At 38.1% G+C, this 23,337-nt stretch overlaps 1 protein-coding gene across 2 annotated transcripts in view; it reads left to right on the top strand.

Moving 5' to 3' along the window:
- pibf1 (progesterone immunomodulatory binding factor 1) overlaps positions 1–21,328 on the top strand; it is an 84,654-nt gene extending 63,326 nt beyond the window's left edge. Inside the window, exons 15-18 of one of the 2 annotated variants that reach the window (XM_052026711.1) lie at positions 7,126–7,256; positions 12,172–12,256; positions 15,815–15,991; positions 20,468–21,328. In XM_052026711.1, the coding sequence (XP_051882671.1) occupies positions 7,126–7,256; positions 12,172–12,256; positions 15,815–15,991; positions 20,468–20,521 (447 nt within the window). In that variant the 3' untranslated portion in view covers positions 20,522–21,328. The remainder of the gene's footprint in view (positions 1–7,125; positions 7,257–12,171; positions 12,257–15,814; positions 15,992–20,467) is intronic. The other variant, XM_052026712.1, reaches the window with a different exon arrangement.
- Positions 21,329–23,337: the final 2,009 nt, after the last annotated feature.

Here is a 23,337-nt window from a genome sequence, read left to right as displayed (position 1 = left end):
TTCTAGGCTGTTATCTGTTTGTGCTAACCTCAATAATTTGTCTGAAGCCATTCACTAGATGGGGCTAAATTAGTGGCTTTGTGTTACAATTTTGCTACATGAGGAGCTAGTGACTATGATCCAGAGGCTTACAAGAGCATCTTTTTAACAATTAAAGAAGAACAGGAAAATATATATTTTAAATATAACTTTCCCATGAGATACTGTTCATTTATCAAGTTAATGTTAAAGAAAACTTCAAAAGCTAGAAAGCATATTCATTCAAAACCAAAGAGGCCACTTAAGTAATATACATCTTCCGGTAAACCAGTGAACAGATTATCTATTTGAATCCTAAGCCTCACTACAGCCTGGAAATTCAAGCACATAATAATTTTTCATCGTTTAAAATGGGTAGTATCTTCAGTGGAAGATCCTTCTCTGCTCAACTCTCTGCAGATGCTGTCTGGCCTGCTGAGTGCTTCCAGCGTTTTCTGATTTTATTTCAGGTTTCCAGCTCAACATCGGACAAGGACCCCTTTTGACTCATGTGCTTACTTGTCTTTAATGTATTTGCACCCCACCCCAAATACAGGCGCACACACCCACACACTGTACCGAATCCATCATCACACTCACCCTTCCTAGCCCCCTCCCACCGTGCTCCATAAGAACATAATAGAACCAGGAGTAGGCCATTCAACTCTGGCCTGTTGCTAAGATCATACCAGAATTTTACCTCAGTACTACTTTTCTGTACTAACCCTTTATCCCTTGAGTCCTTTAATAAAGAAAAGCCTATCTATCTCTGTTTTGAATATACTCAGAGACTGAAACTCCACAGCCCTCTTATATAAAGTATTCCAGAGATTCTGGAATTCTTTATATAAGAGATTCCTTCTCATCTCTATCTAGAATGATCAACCCCTTCTTCTGAGGCTGTGACTGCTGGTTCTAGAGACTCCAGCCAAGAGAAATGCCATCCCAGCATGTACCCTCATCATCCATCATTATCTCACATGAGAAACAAAGTGAATTCTTGGAGTTTGCAGGTTCAAGATTGCCTGTTGAAGAAATTAAAGGCTGATTTCCCAATCAGGATTCCACAAAGAGCAATTTAACTAAGTGCTGTTGTCTGAATTTGTGGTTGGTGCTGCTCCATGTTCCTTGTTACTCCAAACATGGTTTCCAGGAAGCTATTTATGCATAGATTTGGAAAATATGATGCCATAAGGTGCATTAGGGGCAAAAAAAAGCAACGTGAAACAAGTGATCCTTTTTAAACCAAACTCATAAACGCATTGCTTTCTAGTGCGGCCCCCTCTACATTGTTGATACCCGACACAGATTGGGGGACCGCTTCGTCGAGCACCTTCGCTCCGTCCGCTGCACCAGCCGGTGGCCAGCCAATCAAATTCCACTTCCCATTCCCACGCTGACATATCTGTCCACAGTCTCCTCCACTGCTGAGTCGAGGCTAGACGCAGATTAGAGGAACAGCACCTCATATTCTGCCGTGGTAGTCTCCAACCTGATGGCATGAACATTGATTTCTCTAACTTCCGGTAACCACTCCCCTCTGTCCCTTACCTCTTTTTTTTTCCCTGATCCACTGGCCCCCATCACTCTCATTCTCCTCCCCTGCCTTCACCATCTGCCCATCACCCATACATTCCTTGCACTGGTTCCCCTCCCCACCTTCTTCCCTTTATTCCATAGTCCACTGTCCTCTCCTATAGATTCCATCTTTTTCAGCCTTTTGTCACTTCCACCTATTCCCCCCCCCCCAAGCTTCTTGCACCATTCCCACTCCCCCCCTCCCCACCACCTCACCTGCCCATCACCCCCTCACCTGGATCAACCTATCACCCGCCAGCTCTTCTGGCTCCATCTTTTTATACTGGCTGTCTTCCCTCTTTCTTTCCAGTCCAGATGAAGGGTCTCAACCCGAAACATCAGCTGTCCATTTCCCTCAATAGATGCTGCCTCACACGCTGAGTTCGTCCAACATTTTGTTTTACTCCAGCTTTCCAGCATCTGCAGTCTCTTGTATCAGCACATTGCTTTTGAATCTTTATAATGCTACAAACAAACAAGCAACAATAGCAAAAATAAAGAGGTCGATCTGGATAATTACCTCATTAACTAATTGATTAATCTGAGGATTCCGTATCCTATTCCTATCAGTACTTAGGAACTTTCAGTTACAGAGATAGTGACCGCTGCAATGGGAAGTCATAGACCAAGACACCTGACTGATTCTTAAATACTTATTCATAAATATTTATTGCCAGCGGATGTGTTAGCAAGTAAAGAAATTAGAATGAAATAAGTTGAAGTAGACTGTTGTATTTTTCTTAATATTTCTCAACAAAGCCTAATAGAACAAAATGTATAATTTTAAACAGAGCACCCCTTTTTGGCAAAGGTAGCTGAATATGATGCTTTTGGATCATTGGTAGAAGAACCTGAGCAGGGAGAAGATAATTTACTAAGGAGAAATTGTTATCTGGAATGCATTGCCTGGTGGGAACCAATTCAGTAATTAACTTTGAAAAAGTAACATGACATGTATTCAGAAGAAAACATTGTAAATCTACAAGGAAGGAGCCAGAAAGTGGAACAAACAGAATAGCTCTTTCAAAGAGACAGCACATGTTTGAAGGGCCAAATAGTTTCCTTCTGCACTGTTTGTTTCTATGATTTTTTAAATTTTTCAGTTTGCAGTGCGACTGAAGTTGGCATTTCTTTTTTATTAGCATCAGGACTGGTATGATGTCCTGGAAGTCCTGTGACAGTTTATTGTAATAGTGTTGGTATACAATGATCTGAATAATCAGGTTAAGAAAATCCTTCTGAATGTAATATTGCGCTTTTGATGGGTTAAAGCTAATTTCTTCTTTGAGAAAGTTTTAGTGTTTGACTTTTTGAAATGAAACTGAAAAACGAGCTAAAAGTTAAGGAGAAATACGCTCCAAGGAATGTGAAGTGTCCTGATTTTTGGTAAAAACAAACTGGCAGCAAAAGATACAGGAACAAGCACAGACTGTAATGCAACAGCTGCCAAGCAAAACATACTCAACAATGTTTCTTTCTTAGATATAGCAATACATAAGATTTTTAATTGCATGTTCTATCCAGTGTAGAAATGTATATCACTATTTCACCTTTTATTGTTTTGGCCACTTGTAATGTTATTCTAACAAGATCATGCTGGTGATTAATCTGAATTCCTATATCACCTGATATATTTATCCTGTCAGGCTTTTTTTATTCTTGTGAGGATTTATCTTTGTGTTTAGAAAGCCAAACTCTGGACAGATTGTCAGCTGAATGATCTCTTGTTACCCACATAAAGAAAAACTGGTTCTGTCAGTATCATGTCACTGAAATGTCAGCCAGCACTTTATAAAAACGCATTTAAACAAATATGCCTTTTATAGCCAGTTTTGAATAACTTTCAAAATCTAATTTTGCTCTTTTGTATATTACTGAAGGTTTCCAATCAGTGATCATAAAAGTAGCAGGGCAGGTTGTCATTTCAAAATATAAATAGAGCAGAAATTACTCTTTTTTTAGAAAAGTTTCTGACAGTACTATTTATTATACTGTTAGTTTCAAAAATTATAAAATTAGTAAACATTTCTCTAACCCAATACTCACAGTAAGATGCCACTCCATTTTGAAGTCTTGGCGTGAAGTGGTATTGTTGGCTTGTATCTGCATGTTTGGCCAGATATATTTCAGTGAAGAAGGTGAGATAACTGAATTTAGTCAGGGAGCATTTAAATAGGTTCCTTTATACTGGTCTGCTAGAAAGGCATTTGCAAAGTTATATGTTGAGACATTTTCTTTAGAGCAATCGCTAAATTCCTCAATTTGTTTTTGTTATAGACTGGTAATTTTTTCAAATTTGTCATTTACATATGGCACCCATGCTATCTTTCTCTGCTGTAATTTAAATCTATGTTATTATTTCTTGGCATTTCTCCTTAAATGTCTGGCCATGGGCAGTTCTTATGTATCACCTATTTCTTTCAACATCCTTGGCTTCAACACTTGTTTTTTTTAAAGTGGCTAAATGTCAAGAATCCTTACCTGATTGAATTTTAAGTTCTAGAAAAAACAATCTAAGGACTTAAAAGTTATTCAAGGACATAGGGAATTGATGTAAATCCAGAGGTTAACTTACTGACCTAGTGGTAACACTAAGTTCCAGGAATGGCAAATGGAGTTTAATTCGGATAAGTGCGAGGTGTTGCACTTTGGAAAGTCAAATCCAGGAAGGACTTTCACAGTGAATGGCAGGGCCCTGGGTAGTGTTGTAGAACAGAGGAACCTTGGAGTACAAGTACATGGTTCACTGAAAGTGAAGTCACAGGTAGACAAGGTGGTGAAGATGGCTTTTGGCGCACTGGCCTTCATAAGTCAGGGCATTGAATATAAAAGTTAGGAGGTCATGGTGCAATTATACAGGACGCTGGTGAGGCCACACTTGAAGTATTGTGTCCAGTTTTGGTCACCCTGCTATAGGAAAGATGCGCAGAAAAGATTTACAATGATGCTGCAGGACTTGAGGAACTAAGTTATAGGGAGAAGTTGGACAGGCTAGGACTTTATTCCTTAGACCGTAGGAGACTGAGAGGTGATCTTATAGAGGTGTATAAAATCATGAGGGGCATAGATAGGGTGAATGCACTCAGTCTTTTTCCCAGAGTTAGGGTATCAAGAACTAGAGGGCACAGGTTTAAGGTAAGAGGGGAAAGATTTAAGAGGAACATGAGGGGCAACTTTTTTACACAAAGGGTGGTATGTATGTGAAATGAGCTGCCAGAGGAAGTGGTTGAGGCAGGTACAATAACAACTTTTAAAAGACATTTGGAGAGGTACATGAATTGAAAAGGTTTAGAAGGTTATGGGCCAAACACTGGTAGATGGGACGAGCATGAGGGCATCTTGGTCGGCAAGGACCAGTTGGGCCGAAGGCTCCGTTTCTGTGCTATATGACTAAGTGTACCAAGGGGTTGGCAGAGATTGGTGATCCAAGGGTAGGAAGGTGTTATATTTTTGAGTTTTGTTTCATTGTTTAAGCCCTTATGTAAAACTGATTGTTCTTGCACTAAAACACCTGAGAAGAATCAACAGTGTTGCATAATTCTAAAAATCTAAAAAATCTAACTCTTCACTTTGTTTTCAAGTGAGGTATTGATGTCCCGATACATATCCAAACCATGTCACACTATTTAACGCAGAACATAAGTAAATGAATTCATATATATTTAAGCTAACACTAACAGTCCTTTGTTTCACTAACAGTTTTAAACTTGCCTTTCCTTTCAAATGATCTCAGCCATTCTGTACCAGCCAAAAGCACACTAAACTAATAGAACATGAATAACAAAAGTCTTATTTGATCATAATCCAAGATGATTTGGAAGGAGTATGTGTACTCCAGAAAGGTATGCAGAAAAACTGTTGTCATCAGCAATATTGTACCACAGGGAGTGGAACTATCCACAGCAGAAACACTATAAAACTAAAATACTGGAAATTTGTAATCTTTAGGACCAATTGGTTCTGGAACACAAAATTATGTGTGCACCTGGGCGTAACTATATATCTATACCATTAACTTAAATATCAAAGCTGAACTCTGGAATATTTTAATTAATAGCATATACTGGAAGGAATATTACGTAAATCCATTGAACCCTTTTCAAATAGAGCAAAACTTTGTAATATGATTAATGCAATGATATGATGTGTTTCCAGAATCACAGATAATATTTCACTCTCATAATTCCCCATAGGAAACTAATCATTATCTAGAAATTGCAACTTATCTGTTTATAAATCTTAATTTATAGAAAATAACTACCCCCAAAAATTGCACAGCAACTGAAAGTTACTTTTTTTCCAACTTTTTCTTATATTTGAGCCCAACAAATGTCATTAAAAATAAATAACCAGATGTACATTGCAAACTATCAACATTAGCATTTTTCGTGGACTGGTCAACGTCACTAAAAGTCAGTACGGACTGATCTCTTGGCTCAGTATCTTCCTCAATCATGACACTGTATCAAGGGAAATGTTAACTGTTTTGCTTTCCACAGATGCTGCCTGACCTGTCAGGTCTTTCCAGCATCTTCTGTTTTTATTTCAGATTTCCATCGTCTATGGTTTTGTTTTGATCTTCACTATATTGAGGGATACTACAACTGTATATCATAGAATGGCATCCTTGCAAGAACAAGCTTCCCATTTTGCATTTTTCACTAGCCAGGCGGTGCAGAAGTATGTCAAGTTCAGGATTCAGTGGAACAGTGATTGCTTTCATAGTCCAGAGGCCAGGAGACATCCCACCATTACAGGCAGACAATTCACATTCAGTTAATTAAAAACAAATGAGAAACCACTAATGTCCTTTAAGGAAGGGAGTCCGCTGTCTTTAACCATGTGACACCGGATTCACAGCAACATGGTTAAAATCTAAACAGCCCTCTGAATTGGGTTAGTGAGATCACTAGTTCAAGTGTAATTAGAGATGGGTACCAAATGGCAGCCTTGCCAGCAACACCTGCATCCCATAAATGAATAATTAAAATAAATAAAGCAGGAGGAGGAAGGGGTGATCATGAGGGACAGTTGGGCTGGGAGTGAGATTTTATGAGCCAAGTTACAAAGAGAAACATTTCAGTATTTCAATTAATCCAGTGTTTGAAATCACTTGTTGTTTGAAAATCTTGAACAGTTTTGAATTACAAGCCATTAATGTCTGATCATGTAGTCAGTGATTAATCACCCTGACAGAGGCTAAGCCTGCTTATGAGGTGCCAACTGAGAAAGAATGGGATGCTAATTAGGATAGTTTGACGGCATGATTTTTGATGCTGGCGCAAGAAATTGATATTGTATTAGCAATGCATGCAAGTTGCATCTTTAAAATAGAACTTGCCATTTCCTTGGAAGATTAATTTAAAAGGATGTTTTGTAAATACTATCAGTGGTTCTTCATCAATCTACCAATCTGAAATTAGTAATTGTTTCACTTATCAAGCTGTTGAATTTGAGGTGATTGATGCAGTGAATGTTTTAGCAAAGGAAATTATCAACATGTTTTTTCTCTTCTTTTTCTTTCCCCAGCTTACAAATGCAAAATCTTTACTTGGTCAAGCTCAACAGCCTTACAGTTATCTTATTGAGACTGTTCACCAGAGAGAGACTCAGATCCAGACATACAAACAACAGCTTTCACAACTAGAGAATGAAGTCTGGTAAATATCAAGAATTATTAGCATAACCAGAACTAAGAGGTATTCAGCAGGCTGGTAGTGAGACGATGGGATTCTCTGATTATGAAAGGTTTTGATAGGATAGACATGAAGAAGATGTAGGAAAAGAACTATGGCCCAAGGCATGCGACCAACTTCCTTTTCCCAATGATCATTAGGCATGTTAAGGACACATGCATGTTTGTTTATATATTACAGTATATTGTTTTTTGAAGCATCACCTACTTAAAACATCTATTTCCACTGTGCAGTTTTGGCCATCTTGCCCTACATGTGAATAAATAGTTAAGTTGTATGTTAGGTGCCTGGATAAATCTCCTGGCGCTATTAACTACTCCTAGAAAGCAGCATTGTAGATTGCTGATTGCTAAATAGCATTGTGATATATAAAACTTTGGCACTTTTGGGGAAGATAATGAAAGAGACATTGGACTGAGATGAGAGGAGTGGAAGATGATCTTCCTCTCCACAACAATGGTGGTGTCTTGGAAAAGAAAGGTGTGCATCGTGACAGATGTGAAAATATTGCCAAATCTTTGTAGAAGGCATGTACTGTACAGCAAGTGATTTATACTCAGAAGTAACGTAACACGAAGTCGGAGCAATAAATCACATAAGATTATTTTCCACTTTGCTATTTGAGATGGCCTATTAAGTTATCAAACATTTTATCACAAATCCAACTAATCTACATATTATTAGTTTTTTTATTGGGTTCCACAGGGGTTTGTGTTGAGTTGGGCAAAGTTTGACAGTTGCGGACATCAGTTAATGGCAGTCCAGACTGTGGGTAAAATTTAGCAATAGTGCAAGTGGTGGAGGTATTCTGCCAGGTGATTCTAAGTTCATGGTATGGTACATATTTTTTATTGTATTTATCGAGGAGAACTGCAAGTGCTAAGAAACTGAATACTTTGCACTCTTGGCATTCAGCATTCAAATTCACCATTCTGTAATCAGCTTAAGTACAGACTGAAGGATCCAAGTATCCTTTTGCCACACAAAAGTATTTTAGCAATCACTGCAAAAGAATGACACTTGCTGCACATTTTACATTAATCAACATAAATCCCAAATTTTACATTATATTGTGCCTCAGATCACAATCACTAGGAACAAGTTGAAAATAATCTGAAATCAGTTCACCTAGAGCACCTGTTTGCAGTGGCGCTTTTCAGTCCATCAGTCTATACTTAAACCAATATCCCAAAGAGAAAAGTCCACTTGGAATCTTCTGAAATCTTATTGATGCTAAAAGATGATGTATTTTGTTTGAAATGGGTATTGGTGTGCGTTTCATGCGGGTCTGCCCTTCATTTATGGTAGATATGAGCCCAACAGCTGTTAAGAGACTTTCAGTAGGTTTTCCTATTACTCATTATTCATTGCAGTGTTTAAAATTAATGGATTAATATTTCTGTCAAAGTAAGTTTAAAGTAGAGGTTTTTATATCTATGCTCTGCTACTCATATTAGAACCAGGGTGTATTCCAGCCTGTTTAATACATGTGCAATTCTTCAGAAAGTTCAAGGTGGTGAATGGGCTGCAATTGTTTCAGAGATTCCATCCTGGAATTAGCCTTTACCTGTATGTAGGGAATGTATAAGGAAGAATGTGATCCCCATCTATTTATAATGTCTTTCCTGTCTCATTCAGGGAACATCAAAATACTTTACAGCCGATGTAGTGCATTTTCAAGTACTGTTAGTCTTCAACCAAGATATACAGAGCAATTAATAATTGTATGCAAAAATGACAAGATTTTTTTTAAGTGTTGTTAATTGAGAAAGCTATATTGGTTAGGCCACAGGAGATAACGTTTCCACTCTTCAAAAATTGTACACTGGGGACTTTTATGTCCACTCAGAGCAGACAGGGCTGTGGTTTCTTTTCTGGGAAAGCAGACCCCTCTCTGCTCTCTCTGAGTAGCATCTCTGACTTTGCAAGGCTTCCTCAGTACTGCAATGGGAGTATCAACTTGGATTTATCTGCCCAACTCTGAGGTGGAGCTTGAACCCAAACCTTCTTACACAGATGAGACTACTAATTGCCCTACAGCCAACCTTGTTTCAAATCTTCGATTATACAATATATTACTTGGTCAAAGAAATGGTCAAGCTATACGCACTTTGTTTATTGAGGCAACCTTGCTAAAGCTCATAGTATCTGTTCAAATAATGGCATACCTTTAAAACCTGTTTCACTTTTACATGGAATATGAGAATCAGATTGTTTCTCACAAACATTATATCTGTGTTGATCAAAACATTCATTCTGCTGCCATGGTTTCAAAGTACCTGCCAGGCAAGGAGCAAACTATGCATGACCATAAGCGATATCTATTTACGTGCACATAACCAGATTTCAAATTTAGGTTCTGCTTACACATATGCCAGCTGTGAGTGTTTCACACTGGTGGCCCATCTTTTTAGGCCTCATCAGTTTATAATACACAACAATGTGCCACAAATGGCTTCACACTGACTTCCACTTAAGTCATGCTTCTAATAGAACCTAGTTTGCTCTATTGACACCTATACCTCATTCTGTGTTTGCCCACTGTCAATCCACTTAAAAAAGAAACTGACATTTAGGTTGGATGCAATAGTAAACCTTTGACTGTCACTCACATCTTTAAATAGTGTCTATAAGTGGATGTTGTTTTTGTTTCAGTCTTGAAACAGTTTTACAAAGTCTGTACTTAGCTGAACTTGAACTTCAGCAGGAACTTAGTTGTCTGGACATATGTGAATGCATAAGCTATAATAAGAGTAAAATTTGGTGATCATCCAGAACTCAATTATTTCTAATGGTGGGCCCTTCAGAAACTAAGTTATGAAACTTTCTTTTGGAATAAAAGGTGGTTGAAAATTGGAATTTTCTCCCACAGATGCCAGTTGATATTATGTCCAGGTTAATTTTAAGTATGCAGTTGATAGACTTTTGTTAACCAAAGATGTTAAGGATTATGAGGAAAAAGGCAATGTTGGCTTACAGATCAATCCTGATTCACTGAATGTTAATGCAAGCTCACAGGGCTAAATTGGCTACTTCCTTTCCTGTGGCATTCCTGACATATTAGATACTTGTGAACCATTCTTAAAGAACCTGACACGAAAGAAGGAGTAATTGTCTACAGCACCAATCGTTTTGCACAGGACCAAGTCAGAGTTAGTTTGAGAATTATTTTCTGTTTTGGCATATGATTTGCCAAATTTTCATAAACAAGAAATGAAATCAAATGCATTTGAAACCCTGTTGACTAAAGTAGTTCACAGAGAAGATGATTTTGGCAAAAGTTCATAATGATTCACTTGCTGCTGATTCTATTTTTAACTGCCATCAGTCGATCCAGTTAACTGGAGTTTTATTTTTACTGATCAGAGACTTTCATTGTTACCACGAAAACTGGTCAGGTGGGGGGGGGGGGGGGGGGTTGTGGATGGTGGAAGTTGTTTTAGTCTTATACAAATGCTACACTCTAAAACTAATGGCTGTTGAATTTAACATCATTTGGCTTTTTTTATATTTGAATTTGATTCCCCAGACTGGTATTTGGAAAGTGGAAATCATGGCAAATTGAACAGAAAAAATTAGTGTCTTGAACGATGTCTTGAATTCTTCCCCAGATGAATTGTGAATTTAGATGTTAATACTCTTGAATATAAACAATTCAACCTCTAGTAAAACAGCTGTGATACATAGTTAGAACTAATGTAGAATCATATGAGCACCAATTCACCTGCTAAGCATACAATGCCAACACAGAACAGCACAGAATTACAAATGGTTGATGGCTCTCAAAAGTACATAGTCAGGAGCAAGGCATTAACTTGGTAATAACATTCCCCATCCAAAAAAAATGTCATTGCCTTTTCTGTTATTAAGCCCACAACAGCATATACAAAATAGCTGCTTTACCTGCTTTGGAGGTATTGCTAGCAGCCACAGAACACCTGCACTTGGAGCAAAGGTGGTAATAACACAGACGTAAAGAAGAACTGACACCTTTTGCCTCTTTCATTTGAGTTTTTGCTTGGCAGGATTAAAGTCTAATGACAGAAACACTCAGTAAGCCGGGCAGCATCTGTGGAGAAAAAAACAAGAGTTTACATTTCAGGTTGAAGACCCTTAGAATAGTTCTGACTAAGGCTTTTCGACCTGAAACGTCAATTCTGTTTCTCCTTCTACAGGTGCTATCTGATCTGCTGAGGGTTTCTGGCATTGTCTGTTTTTGTTACAGATTTCCAGCATCTGCAGTTTTTTTGATTTTCAAACACTAATGGGCTGTACTTCTGCTCAGCCTGATGTGCAAACTTCTGTCACCAACCAGGTTAGTTTCTAAATCGTGAAGCTGGAGACCTGTGGGCTCTAAACCCAGTGACCTTTGCTGCTTCTGCAGGTCCGTCGGTCCTTACCAAATTTGATTATACTCATGTGCTTTCAAATGCTGGGGAAATGCAGATGCTAGAAAGTGCTGAAAAATAGCAAGGCGAGCAACAGAACATTTTTGAATGTGTTTCCGTCATTCTGATGTCAACATTGTCAAAACCATTGTGGTTCAGCAGTAGTTACTTGTTCCTTTTACCTAATTATGAAGACTTTCAAACTCTGCTTCAGTGAGTTTTCTCAAACCTCAGCTCCAGCACTGACTTGGAGCAGTTGGTATTAAGAAATTATCATTCTTCAAATGCTTTTGTCCTTGCCTAAAGATAAGCTTTTACTATAAAAATGCTTGTAAAGTTAGTGTTCCTATATTAATCCTTACAGCAATTTTGCGATTACTACGTGGAATTCCTGGAATATGGTCAAGTAACCACATTAGTTGGAAAAATAACCTTTGTTTAATAAGTCATGGTAACCTTCTAATGCTTAAGAGGGCTTGTTTCCCTTTCAGTCAGTTAAAAAAAGAAAAAGCAGCTTTACTTCGTCTGAAGGACCAAATGGCAGCAGATCTGGAGAGACTCTTGAATCAGAGAGAGGTAATTTTTTTTATGTTATCTTGCCGATTGGGGAAACTGCTTCTTCCCCTCCGCCATCACATTTCTGAATGGTCCAGGACACTATGAACACTATCTCATTCCTTTTCTTTTTGCACTATTTATTTATCTTTGTAATTTATAGTAATTGTATGTCCTTGCTCTGTACTGCTGCCGCAAAAGAACAAATTTCACGTCATCTAAGTCAGGGATAATCTGATTCTGATGCCTACAGTTAAAGGTTTTTTTTGTGATTGCTGCTTTAAAATATTGGTTGTGCACAGTTATATTGTAGAAAATATTTTAAAAAATAATTATCATCCCTTTTTCTTTAAATATATGCTTCATACCATAATAGTTGGGTCAGAGACAAATGCTACCAAGGCACTGAAAGGTTTAGGCTTCCTGCATTTAAAAAGTATTGTAACTTGGCCTAGTCACCAGAGTTTCCATGGACTTTTGAAATCCAAATACTTAATCACAATATGCATTTAATTTAAAGATGTAGGAGCAACTGGATTCACTTTTCGTGACAGTGTAGAACAGTGGAACAGTCTTAAGGATCTTGTTATTACATTACTAACACGTTTCTGTAAAAACAATGCTGCAATTCCAGGAAAATAAAAGGTTAAAAGCTTAGTGACAGTTATGTCAAATGCTCAGTGAAGTACAATGGTTTGCAACTGTTAGAATCACAGAAATATCACCTCTTGAAGAGAAAATAAACCTAGCAGGGTTTATATTAGGAACTATGTTGGAATGTCAGTCTAGATTTTTATGCTCAAATCACTGGATTGGGATTGAAACCACAGCCTCGTGACTCAGAGATGAGAGTGCCACCAACCAAGCCACAACTGACTGATATGATGCAAAGAAATCAACCTATCAGATGAAAATTAAAAAAAATGCATTTTTTATTAATATGCATAATAGAGTTGGATCTGCTGTCATGTGGTGCGTTCGATCACTTCATCGTGATAACTTGAGAGCCATCATAAGACTCATTAAATCTCTAAATCACCGTACAGTCATTACTGTCAGATTAAAATCCAGCCAAGGGTCAGGACTAAACTGGTTATCCGAAATGGACATTCTTACTACTTTTTTGAAGGGGGATAGGAGATACCATTCAGCATATTGACACAGCAATATGTTCAACTGAAATACTTCAGAACTAAATGGACGAATGAAATCAGTTGTAGGAAGTTGAAGGGGACAACCTGCTTGTGTCATTTAAAGATGTTTGCAGAAATTTTGGCCCACAGTATCTCCAGATGTCTGGTTAATAAGATTCAGCTGGCATGAAACTTGGCAGAGGGCCCACAGAGCATAACAGGAGTGTTTGGCAACTTGATCTTTCTTGCTATTTTTACCTTACAACCCACCAAATCTTTAAATTGTATAGGGCTTTGTAAACTTCTCTGTTCTTGGAGCATAAATCTTGGGTACTATATTTGAGCCAGTTTAAATTATGTTACTTTGATCATTCATTTATCTGGTGTGTGAAGGTGTATGATTTAAATCACAACTTGAATATTTTTACACTTAAAGCTTCCCCTATGAATTTCCTTGCAGTACTTTTGTATGATGGTCTGATCTTCAACGAGATCTACTATGTTGCCTTCCAGAACAGCTGCACTGTACTGACAGCTTTTTATATACCAATCACTAAATGCCTGGTCACTTACACGGACCAAGGCACTGATTGACCAATTCCTACTTTGCTGTTATTAAGTTTTATCTTAAATCTTGAGTAATTTTTATGTTAGGTGTTTTTTTATGCAGAAGTTACTTCATTTTTAATAATTTTAAGAAGACCTATTTTACTATTATTTCTTTCTTACTACATAAAAAATAATGCCCCACAGTCAAAGGTGTAACCAATACAAGAAAAAAATCAGACTCCATATGCTTCATTGAAAAGAAAACTGTACATTATCTTCAAAATAAAGTTATCTTTTTTTAAATGGTTTTACATGTTTAATTTCCTCCTCGAGGTTACCCAATTCTCAGGAGGGAAATGGCAAGGTAGCCTATTTTGTCAGCTGCCTGTACATTTTGCAAATATGAATGGAAATTGAGAGAACTAGACTGTTCCTAATTTTGGGTGTTATTTGTGACCCCAAGGTGAGCTTCAAACCATATGTTTATGCCGCCATCAGTGGCAAGGTCGTCTTGTGCCTCCATTGCAACACTCAAATCCACCCTCACTCAGTCTGCTGCTGAAACACTCATCAATGTCTTTGTTGCCTTTAGAATTAACTATTCCAATAAATTCCTGGCTGGATACCCTTTTCCTGTACTATGAGCTTGAGGTTATTAAAAACTCTGTTCCCGGTGTCCTAACATATAACATGTCCCATTCACTCATCACTCCACTGCCTGCTGACCTACATTGGCTTCTGGTTCATCAATGCCTCTTTTTTTTTTAACATTCATAATCCTTATTTTCACAACCCATCTTGGTCTCATCCTGCCCTAACTCTAATCTCATTCACCTCTATAGTACTCCAAGAAATTGTCCTCTTCTAATTCTGGCTTCTGATTATCCTCAGATTTAATTGATCCACCACTGGCAGCCGTGCCGTCAGCTGCCAAGTTCTTAAACTATGGAATTCCCTCCTTCAACTTCTCCACTTCTAATCTACCTCTTCCTTCTTTAAGATTTTTATTTTCTGTGCTAATATCTCTCATTATGATTTGGTATAGTGTTTTTTTTTAGTAACACTCCTGCAAAGTTCTTTAGGTGTTTTTACATTAAAGTGGTTATATAAGTAGGAGTTGTTGTTGGATGTCACCAGAATTGAGTAAATCTGTCCATGCATTAAATTGAGGTGGTTGTAACACAGTCATCCGAGCTCTAGGACGTGGCTGCAGAAATTGCTTGGAGATTGGGCAGATGTCTATTTCTCAGTTAATTTTTAAAAATTGGTAACTTCATTTTGGTCACTTGTTGATAAAAGCCCCCCAAACAGTAAGTCTTTCCATCTAAAGTCAGTTAATAAAAAAACCTAAGTGTATTAGTTCATTTAATTGCTGAGGCAAAAGTGCAGAAATAAATTAGCTGTAACTGGCAATAAAACTTCACAGACAGCAGAACATTTTGTGACCTTACCTATTTACAACTCATTTCACTGTCAGTCCTGTTTTATTTTCAAAGACCACCACCACCAACCCCCCCCCCCCCCCCCCCCACCCCCAGGACATCCTCTCTTCTCCCCTCTCTCATCAGGCAGAAGATAAAAAAAAACCTGAAGGCACGTACCACCAGGCTCGAGGTCAGCTTCTATCCTGCTGTTATAAGACGATTGAATGGTTCCTTAGTATGATAAGATAGTCTCTAGACCTCACAATCTACCTTGTTATGACCTTGCACCTTATTATCTACCTGCACTGCACTTTCTCTGTAGCTGTTACACTTTATTCTGCATTCTGTTATTGTTTGACCTTGTACTACCTCAATGCACTGTGTAATGAATTGATCTGTATGAATGGTATGCAGGACGTGCTTTTCACTGTACCTCAGTCCACAATAATAAACCAATTCCAATTGTCTTGCAGGAATTGGCGGTAATGAAGCAGGTTGTGATAAATTTGCGTAACAAACAGAATGACGGTGGTTTGCCAGGTACCCAGCATGAAGACAAAATCAGTCCTGTTGCGTACACATCAAAATTGTCCCTCAGCGTTCCCCCAGATGAGGATGAAAACATCTACAAACCAAAACCAACACTATTTGTAAGTTATCTTGCCAGAAGCAAATACTTAAGATTAAGACTTGCCTAAGTACTTAGATATGCTAGAGAAATATGAAATATAGGAACAGCAGCAGGCAACTGCTCACACTAAGTCATCGTGCTCATATTTCCCAGCAAATCACATTCCTCAAGCCATGCCCTTATCGAACAAAAATCTACTCATCTCAATCTTGAAAATTTTAATAACAATCTTTAGAGTTCCAACTTTTCAACAGCCCCAATGATCAACCTTTACTCACATTCTGAAATATCATTTATCTTGGCTATTTTTAGTGACAGATTGCATAATTCTCAATAAAATGTTATATTTTTCTTACAGAGATTTCTATTTCATACAGCTTTTCAATCGTGCTATGTACTTTTCATAAAGGAAAAATACAGATATGCAAGGAGAAATGAAAATATCCTAATGGTGCAGTGAATTTTTGCTCCTTGATTAAGGAAAAATTAGTGCTTACAAGAAGCTATTATCACTGAGTGTCATCATTGTGGAATCAGCTTCCAACCTTGCCAAGCACTTAAGTTACGTGTGATGTAATTCAGGCACCATCTCTATAAGAAATGATTGTGCTGCTTCAGACATTACATAGTCACTCGAAAAGGCTAATAGGATGTCACTGGACCCACAATTAGAGCATGTGAAATGAATCACATGCCACAAAGGATTTAGTTTTATAAAACTTTAAAATTTCATGCTGTGATAATTGACCCACCAAACTGTGGTACAATTTCACGTAATTGGATATTTTCTGAAAAAAAACACATTTTCAGCCAAAAACAAAGTATATGTGAATGTGATTTTGACATCCGTCTATATGTATAATCCTTTAAACTTCAGTTGTACACTTTAGGGGTGTCAGGATCTAACATTCTGCTTCACAAGCAATTTTCTGAAGGGTAGAAATGCTGCACAATGAAGAATAAGCATAGATTTACTTAAGTCATCGAGTTGAAGGATCTGACGAGAGAAAGTGTTCTAACTAGCAGAGCAGTCGGCATATATATGTTATAGGAATCCCAAAATACTGCACAGAATCTCAGAGTTAAATAGACTCAATTGAAGGAAGAGAAATCTGATGGAAAACAGAAGTGTGACCTTGGCTCCTAAATAGCATACTAGCAGTATCAAGGTAGACCTATTCAATGTATTAATCTGAGGACCAAAGATAAAGCAAAGTACCGTGAACAGTGGCAATCTAAAATTAAAACAGAAAATGCTAGAAATACTCAACAGCAAAAACAGAAATAGAGTTAACAATTCAGGCCAAAAGACTTCTCATTAGGAAAAAAGATTTTTTTTTTACCCATGCTGACCTTTATCTTTTCAAAATATTAATGGAGGCATGGAATAAATGGCACACTTGTGACTTATTGGAACTGTTTTGCTTCTTAGAATTCAAATGCACGTAATGTTCAACCTCAAATCTGCATGTCTAGCCTTACTCCACATTTCAGTCAAAGGATATGAGCTTAGTTGGCAAGACCACCATTTATTGTCCATCTCTAAGGCCCTGCCTGAATTTTGTGGAAATGACTGCTTCCATAGTTTTGTGGTCCAGGCTGGTGGTGCCCAATTTCAGGTGCCTCTCCAGGCTCAAGAACATTATTAAATGTTCAAAGTGTGCAGAGAAGGAGCACATTTTAAAAATTTAATAATGTTCTTGAGCTTGGAGGATTTTATTTCAGAGCCTTACTTAATACCCGGAGTTGAATAGCAGACCACTTGCATTTACCTGACTTGTACTGAGGTCAGTATTACTTTGTAAGACACCATTCCTCATTGAATGCCATTTTAAGTCAATCAGAATATTCTGAAACACAATCAGCAGTATTTTTGACCACTAAAACATAAATGAAATTGCAATATTGACATTGGAGATAGCTGCTATGCTACTTAAAATTGCCAAGGTTTTTAGCCATTGTATCAGGGCTATGTGCTTGTTCTTGATCTTGTTCATAGTGCTGAGTAAAGGTAATTGTAAACAGAGAAAGTGTAAGTTAATATGCAACTCACTCAAAGATTTAGTTATATGTCCACTATCGAACTCAGGATTACTGTTAGAGTCTTGGCCATTAGTTGCATTACACCTTGTTGCCTGAGAAGTAGCTAGTTAGCTTAACATCTGTAGTCAGGAAAATGCTTGAAGTTATCATTAAGGAAGAAATAGCAAGACATCTGGATAGAAGTGGTTCCATCAGGCAGACACAGCATGGATTCAGGAAGGGCAGGTCCTGTTTGATAAACTTATTGGAGTTCTTTGAGGATATAATGAGTGCAGTGGATAAAGGGGAACAGGTGGATGTTGCATACTTGGATTTCCAGAAGGTGGTTGATAAGGTGCCACATAAAAGACTTATCCATAAGATAAGGATGCATGGACTTGGGGGTAATGTATCAGAATGGATAGAGGATTAGTTAACCAATAGAAGGCAGAGAGTTGGGATAAATGGCAATCAGTGGTGAGCAGGGTGCCGCAGGGGTCAGTGCTAGGCCCGCAACTGTTCACGATATGCATTAATGATTTGGAAGAAGGGACCGAGTGTAGCATATCTAAGTTTGCTGATGACACTAAATTGAGTGGAAAAGCAAATTGCGCAGAGGATGCGGAGGGTCTGCAGAGAGATTTTGATAGGTTAAGTGAGTGGGCAAGGGTCTGGCAGATGGAGTACAATGCCGGTAAATGCGAGGTCATCCACTTTGGAAGGGAAAATAGAAGATCAGATTATTATTTAAATAGTGAAAGATTGCAGCATGCTATTGTGCAGAGGGACTTGGGAGTGCTGGTGCATGAATCACAAAAGGTTGGTTTGCAGGTGCGACAGGTTATCAAGAAGGCAAATAGGATGTTGGCCTTCGTTGCGAGAGGGATTGAATTTAAGAGCAGGGAAGTTATGGTGCAACTGTACAGGGTACTGGTGAGGCTGCACCTGGAATACTGTCTGCAGTTCTGGTCTCAGTATTTGAAGAAGGATATACTGGCTTTGGAGGCAGTGCAGAGGACGTTTACCAGGTTAATTCCAGAGATGAGGGAGTTAGCCAATGAGGAGAAATTGAGTTGCCTAGAACTATACTCACTGGAATTTGGAAGAATGAGAGGGGATCTTATTGAAACATATAAAATTATGAAAGGGATAAGATAGAAGCAGGAAGGTTGTTTCCACTGGTAGGCGAGACTAGAACTAGGGGACATAGCCTCAAGATTCGGGTGAATAGATTTAGGATGGAGATGAGGAGAAACTGCTTTTCCCAAAGAGGAGTGAATCTGTGGACTTCTCTTCCCAGGGAAGCAGTCGAGGCTACCTCATTAAATATATTCAAGACACAGTTAGATTTTTGCATAGTAGGGGAATTAAGGGTTATGGGGAAAAGGAAGGTAGGTGGATCTGAGTTCACGGCCAGATCAGCCATGGTTTATTGAATGGCGGAGCAAGTTCGACGGGTCAGATGGTCTACTCCTGCTCCTGTTTCTTATGTTCTAAGTAGCGTGTGTTGTGGTAGGGAGTGAAGGAGAACTTGTAAAGAAGGGAATTATATTGTTATAATTTACAAAAATGAACAGTTATGTTTCAGTTTGCAAGTCAAATTTATGGCAAATTGATAAGATTTCATTAAAGGAAGAAATAACCAATTTCCTGACACTTAAGCTACAACTAATCTTTGTGGTCTTCAAACCCTGGCCTTATTGACTGTATTTATTACAGATAAATTAGTTGTTAAACCACTGCACACATGTAAAATAGTAACTAGTTATAAATTACAAGGAAAACATTATCATTTTCTTTTGAAACAAAAAAAGTGCAAGATCACAAAGATAACAGAGCAACTTTGTCCAATATGTACCTGTCTGATTTATGGGTGGTGGATTTGAAATAGCTTTGATTGTTATTAGCTCTTGCATCAGTCAGAATAAGTATTTCCTGGCTGTAGTTAAGATATGCAAGTTAATGCTAACGTTCAAGTAAGTATAGCGGTTGCTACCGCGGAATGAACACGACACGAGTCGTAGAGTTTCAGAACAGAACTGGTTTTTTTTCCCGCCTTGCGCGGGCCTTTTAAGGGAGACTGTTCCCGCCCAATGCAACCGGCAATGACGTATATGCTACGTCGTCAAGTCTTTCCCGCGCGTGGGTTCTCCCCGTCGCTCGGGGAAGACGAAGGCCTGCCGCCATCTTGGGCCTCGCCGCTCAGACGCCGTGCAACCCGACTGCCGAGCCAGTTTGCTTGCCCGGACGGTGAGTCGCTACATAAGTAATTTTAACATGATATAAAGCTATGTGGTCCTTGAAGATGAATCCGGGGACTCCTTAATAACTGAGACTTTGGGTCAAAAAATAAAATAATTTGCAAGGAGTCCTCTTGATCTCAACAATTCCTTAAATTTTATTCTTGGGGATCAATTTATAGAAAATGACTTTCTCTACTGTTGCTTATCTTTTCTTTTTTTTTACTTTGCAGACAAACAGAGAATGCCCAGCCTGGTACACCAAGCTGAAGCAGAAAAGTACCTGATCTTGAAGTAATGTTTAACCAATTAAAGATTGGGCATTTCATTATCCTACGGATTTTCGGTGGCACAACCTCAAAATCAAGGATGCGATTTTTCCGATTTGAGTACTGTGAATCTAATTATATGTTGTTTTTGAATCACTAAAAGCACATTCACAGAAAATGTCCACATTAATCTGCTTTTGTGGTGTAAAATATTCCGAATCTGGCGTCAAGGCCTGCTTGGCACCAGAGGGAACTATGTTGAACGTTGGCTATGATTTCACTTTTGCTTCATAGCTAGTTCAAGCCTTAAAACCCAAATTACACTGTGCAAGGTTAGCACCAAGGAAGTGTCTAAGCCACTTTGTACAAACACTAAATTTACAGCATAAGTTGACACCTCTGTACAACTAAAGGAAAGATAAATTGTCAATGATGTTAATGTGCAGAAATTTTATTACTGTAATGGGTAACCAAGTTATCGTTGCGATCTTGCACTTTTTTTGTGAAGAAAATGATAACATTTTTGTAATTTATAACTAGTTACTATTTTACATGTGTGCAGTGCTTTGACAACTAACTTATCTGTAATAAGTTCAATTGATAAATTAGTATTGTACTAATCCTTTTTTATTATGATGTAACTGTTTTCTCGTCTGCAAAATAAGAATAATATTCTGAACTGCTATATTCCACTCAGTGTTTTACTAGGTGTTTGAAATTGTATACTATGTATGTGAAATGTATTTCAGGTGTTTTTTTTTATATGGTATTGTTTAAACTATTAGACATTTCATTATTAAAATGTGTCATGTTTTATATACAAGCTATCTGCCTGTTTGCCCTTCCATTGCAAATAGTTTCTCTCTTTCCTGTCAGTTAATCTCAGTACCTTTTCACAATTCTGTCAATTCACCCCTTAATCTTCTAAGTATGTGTAATCATTCATAATTTAACCCTTGAATTCAAGAATCAGTTTGATAAACTTCTGCATGTTTGATGTAGAATGACGCAAGGAGTTTTGGAATAAAAACAGAAGTTACTGGAAATAGTCAAGTAGCATTAAAGAGAAAGAGACTGAACATTGTTAGTTTAATTTTAAGTGAGCTTGATGCCAGGGAAAAAAGATGATGCACCCATCAGTGACAATGTGGCAGACAGAGAGAATGGACCAGAATGTTTTCAATGTGGCTTACTGCCAGAACCCACTGACCATGGGGCACTCCTACTTGTCCCAGGTATGGAGTTGACCACCTCTACCTGAGAGGTACCTGGCAAGGTGGAGCAGACTCTGTACTTTGAACAGGTCTCAGACGCTGCCCCAGAACGCCACCTGCCTTTGTCAACTCGCACCTCCAAAGATTTTTGGAATGGTTGTTATTGTTAAAGAAATTTCAAAACTGTTCAAGTAGATGTAAAAAATATAGAAAACAAAGGTAAAAATACAAAGCATCTAAAAATGATAAACAAAATAAGTAAACATTTCTCTTTCTTCACTTGGTTAGTGACTTCATTCATATACATTGAGTCACAGTTATTTCAGTCAGTTAGTGGGCTCTTTACCATGATGTTTGTAAGCACTATTGCACACTTATTTCTTCATACCGTCAAATTTCTTTGTCATTTGTAACCAGATGATGACATTGACTCTCTGTGACCTATTCCCTTTACCTCTTTTTTTTAACTGCAAGGTAGAATTACACCCCAGATAGAGGCCCTCTCCTTTGAACAGCTGCCGGCAGCTGGATTATCAATAAAAGTGGTCAACTTTGTTACCACCAGCACTTTAACCTTTCTGCTTCAGCCCTTTCAGAGCTCATAACCAAGTGAATTTTCCACTGTTCAAAGATGTTGCAACAAAGGTCTCTGGCCAAGTTTTTTAATGGCCCCTTAGTTCATTGAAATTAAGAGGAAGAGCTATCATCAGTTAGATGCATTTACCAAAGATGGGATTGATTAAAGCTGGCAATGAGGAATGCAGCTATGAAATACAGCAAGAAAATACTGTAGATACTGGAAATTTGAAAAAAAAACAAAATACTGGGAACACTAAGGTTAGGCAGCACTTCTGAAGAGAGAGGGTCAATGATTTTGGTCAATTTTCAGTGGATTTCAGTTTACATCTGTTAAGTAAGTAATTTTACTTTGGTGACTAGTTGGAATAAATTCTTAATATACAGGCCAGCCCCAGGTAACAAACGGGTTCTGTATTTACAGATGTCCATAAGTCAGAAAGTACACAAAAATGATTTAATGTAGTAACCCTCCCTCCAGAGTATTGTAATGATTGGCTTCAAAAGCACTTAAGACTGATGAGAAAGAACTATGACTAAAAATGGAGAGGGAGGAAACAAATCCTGCCGTTTGTAGGAACATGTGTTTGGATGGACGTCTGACTTTTGAATTTCATATGCGAGCTCCTTCACATGTAGGGGTGCCCATGAGTCCGGTGTTCATAACCCAGGGATGGCCTGTGCACATAAAATTTATTGAGCTGAATCATGCTGTTCATCAGTAACCATCGGCTGCATTTTGTCTTGGCCCAGTGAAGGGTAGGTATGTTGAATTTCAAAGATTTTACATGATTCATAAAAGTTACAAATATGTAAAACTGCATTAGTATGTCATCATTCTGAGTAAAAGTCATATCATTGCTTTTTACACAGGTCTCAGTCCTTCAGCGTGCAATGATGGGAAAGACTTAAACTGGCTTTTCCCCATAGAACTTTGCAGCAACTACACCGGGCCTCGGCACAAGGTCCTGAACCTTGGAATGTGCAATTTTCCTACCACTCAGTCCTTGCACTGGAAAATCAAGTTTCGGGCAGACCAGAAGC

This window comes from Pristis pectinata, chromosome 11 (genome assembly GCF_009764475.1).
Source record: "Pristis pectinata isolate sPriPec2 chromosome 11, sPriPec2.1.pri, whole genome shotgun sequence".
Taxonomy (NCBI): domain Eukaryota; kingdom Metazoa; phylum Chordata; class Chondrichthyes; order Rhinopristiformes; family Pristidae; genus Pristis; species Pristis pectinata.
The sequence above is the reverse complement of the archived record's forward strand: the minus strand, read 5'-3'. Positions and strand labels throughout refer to the sequence as shown.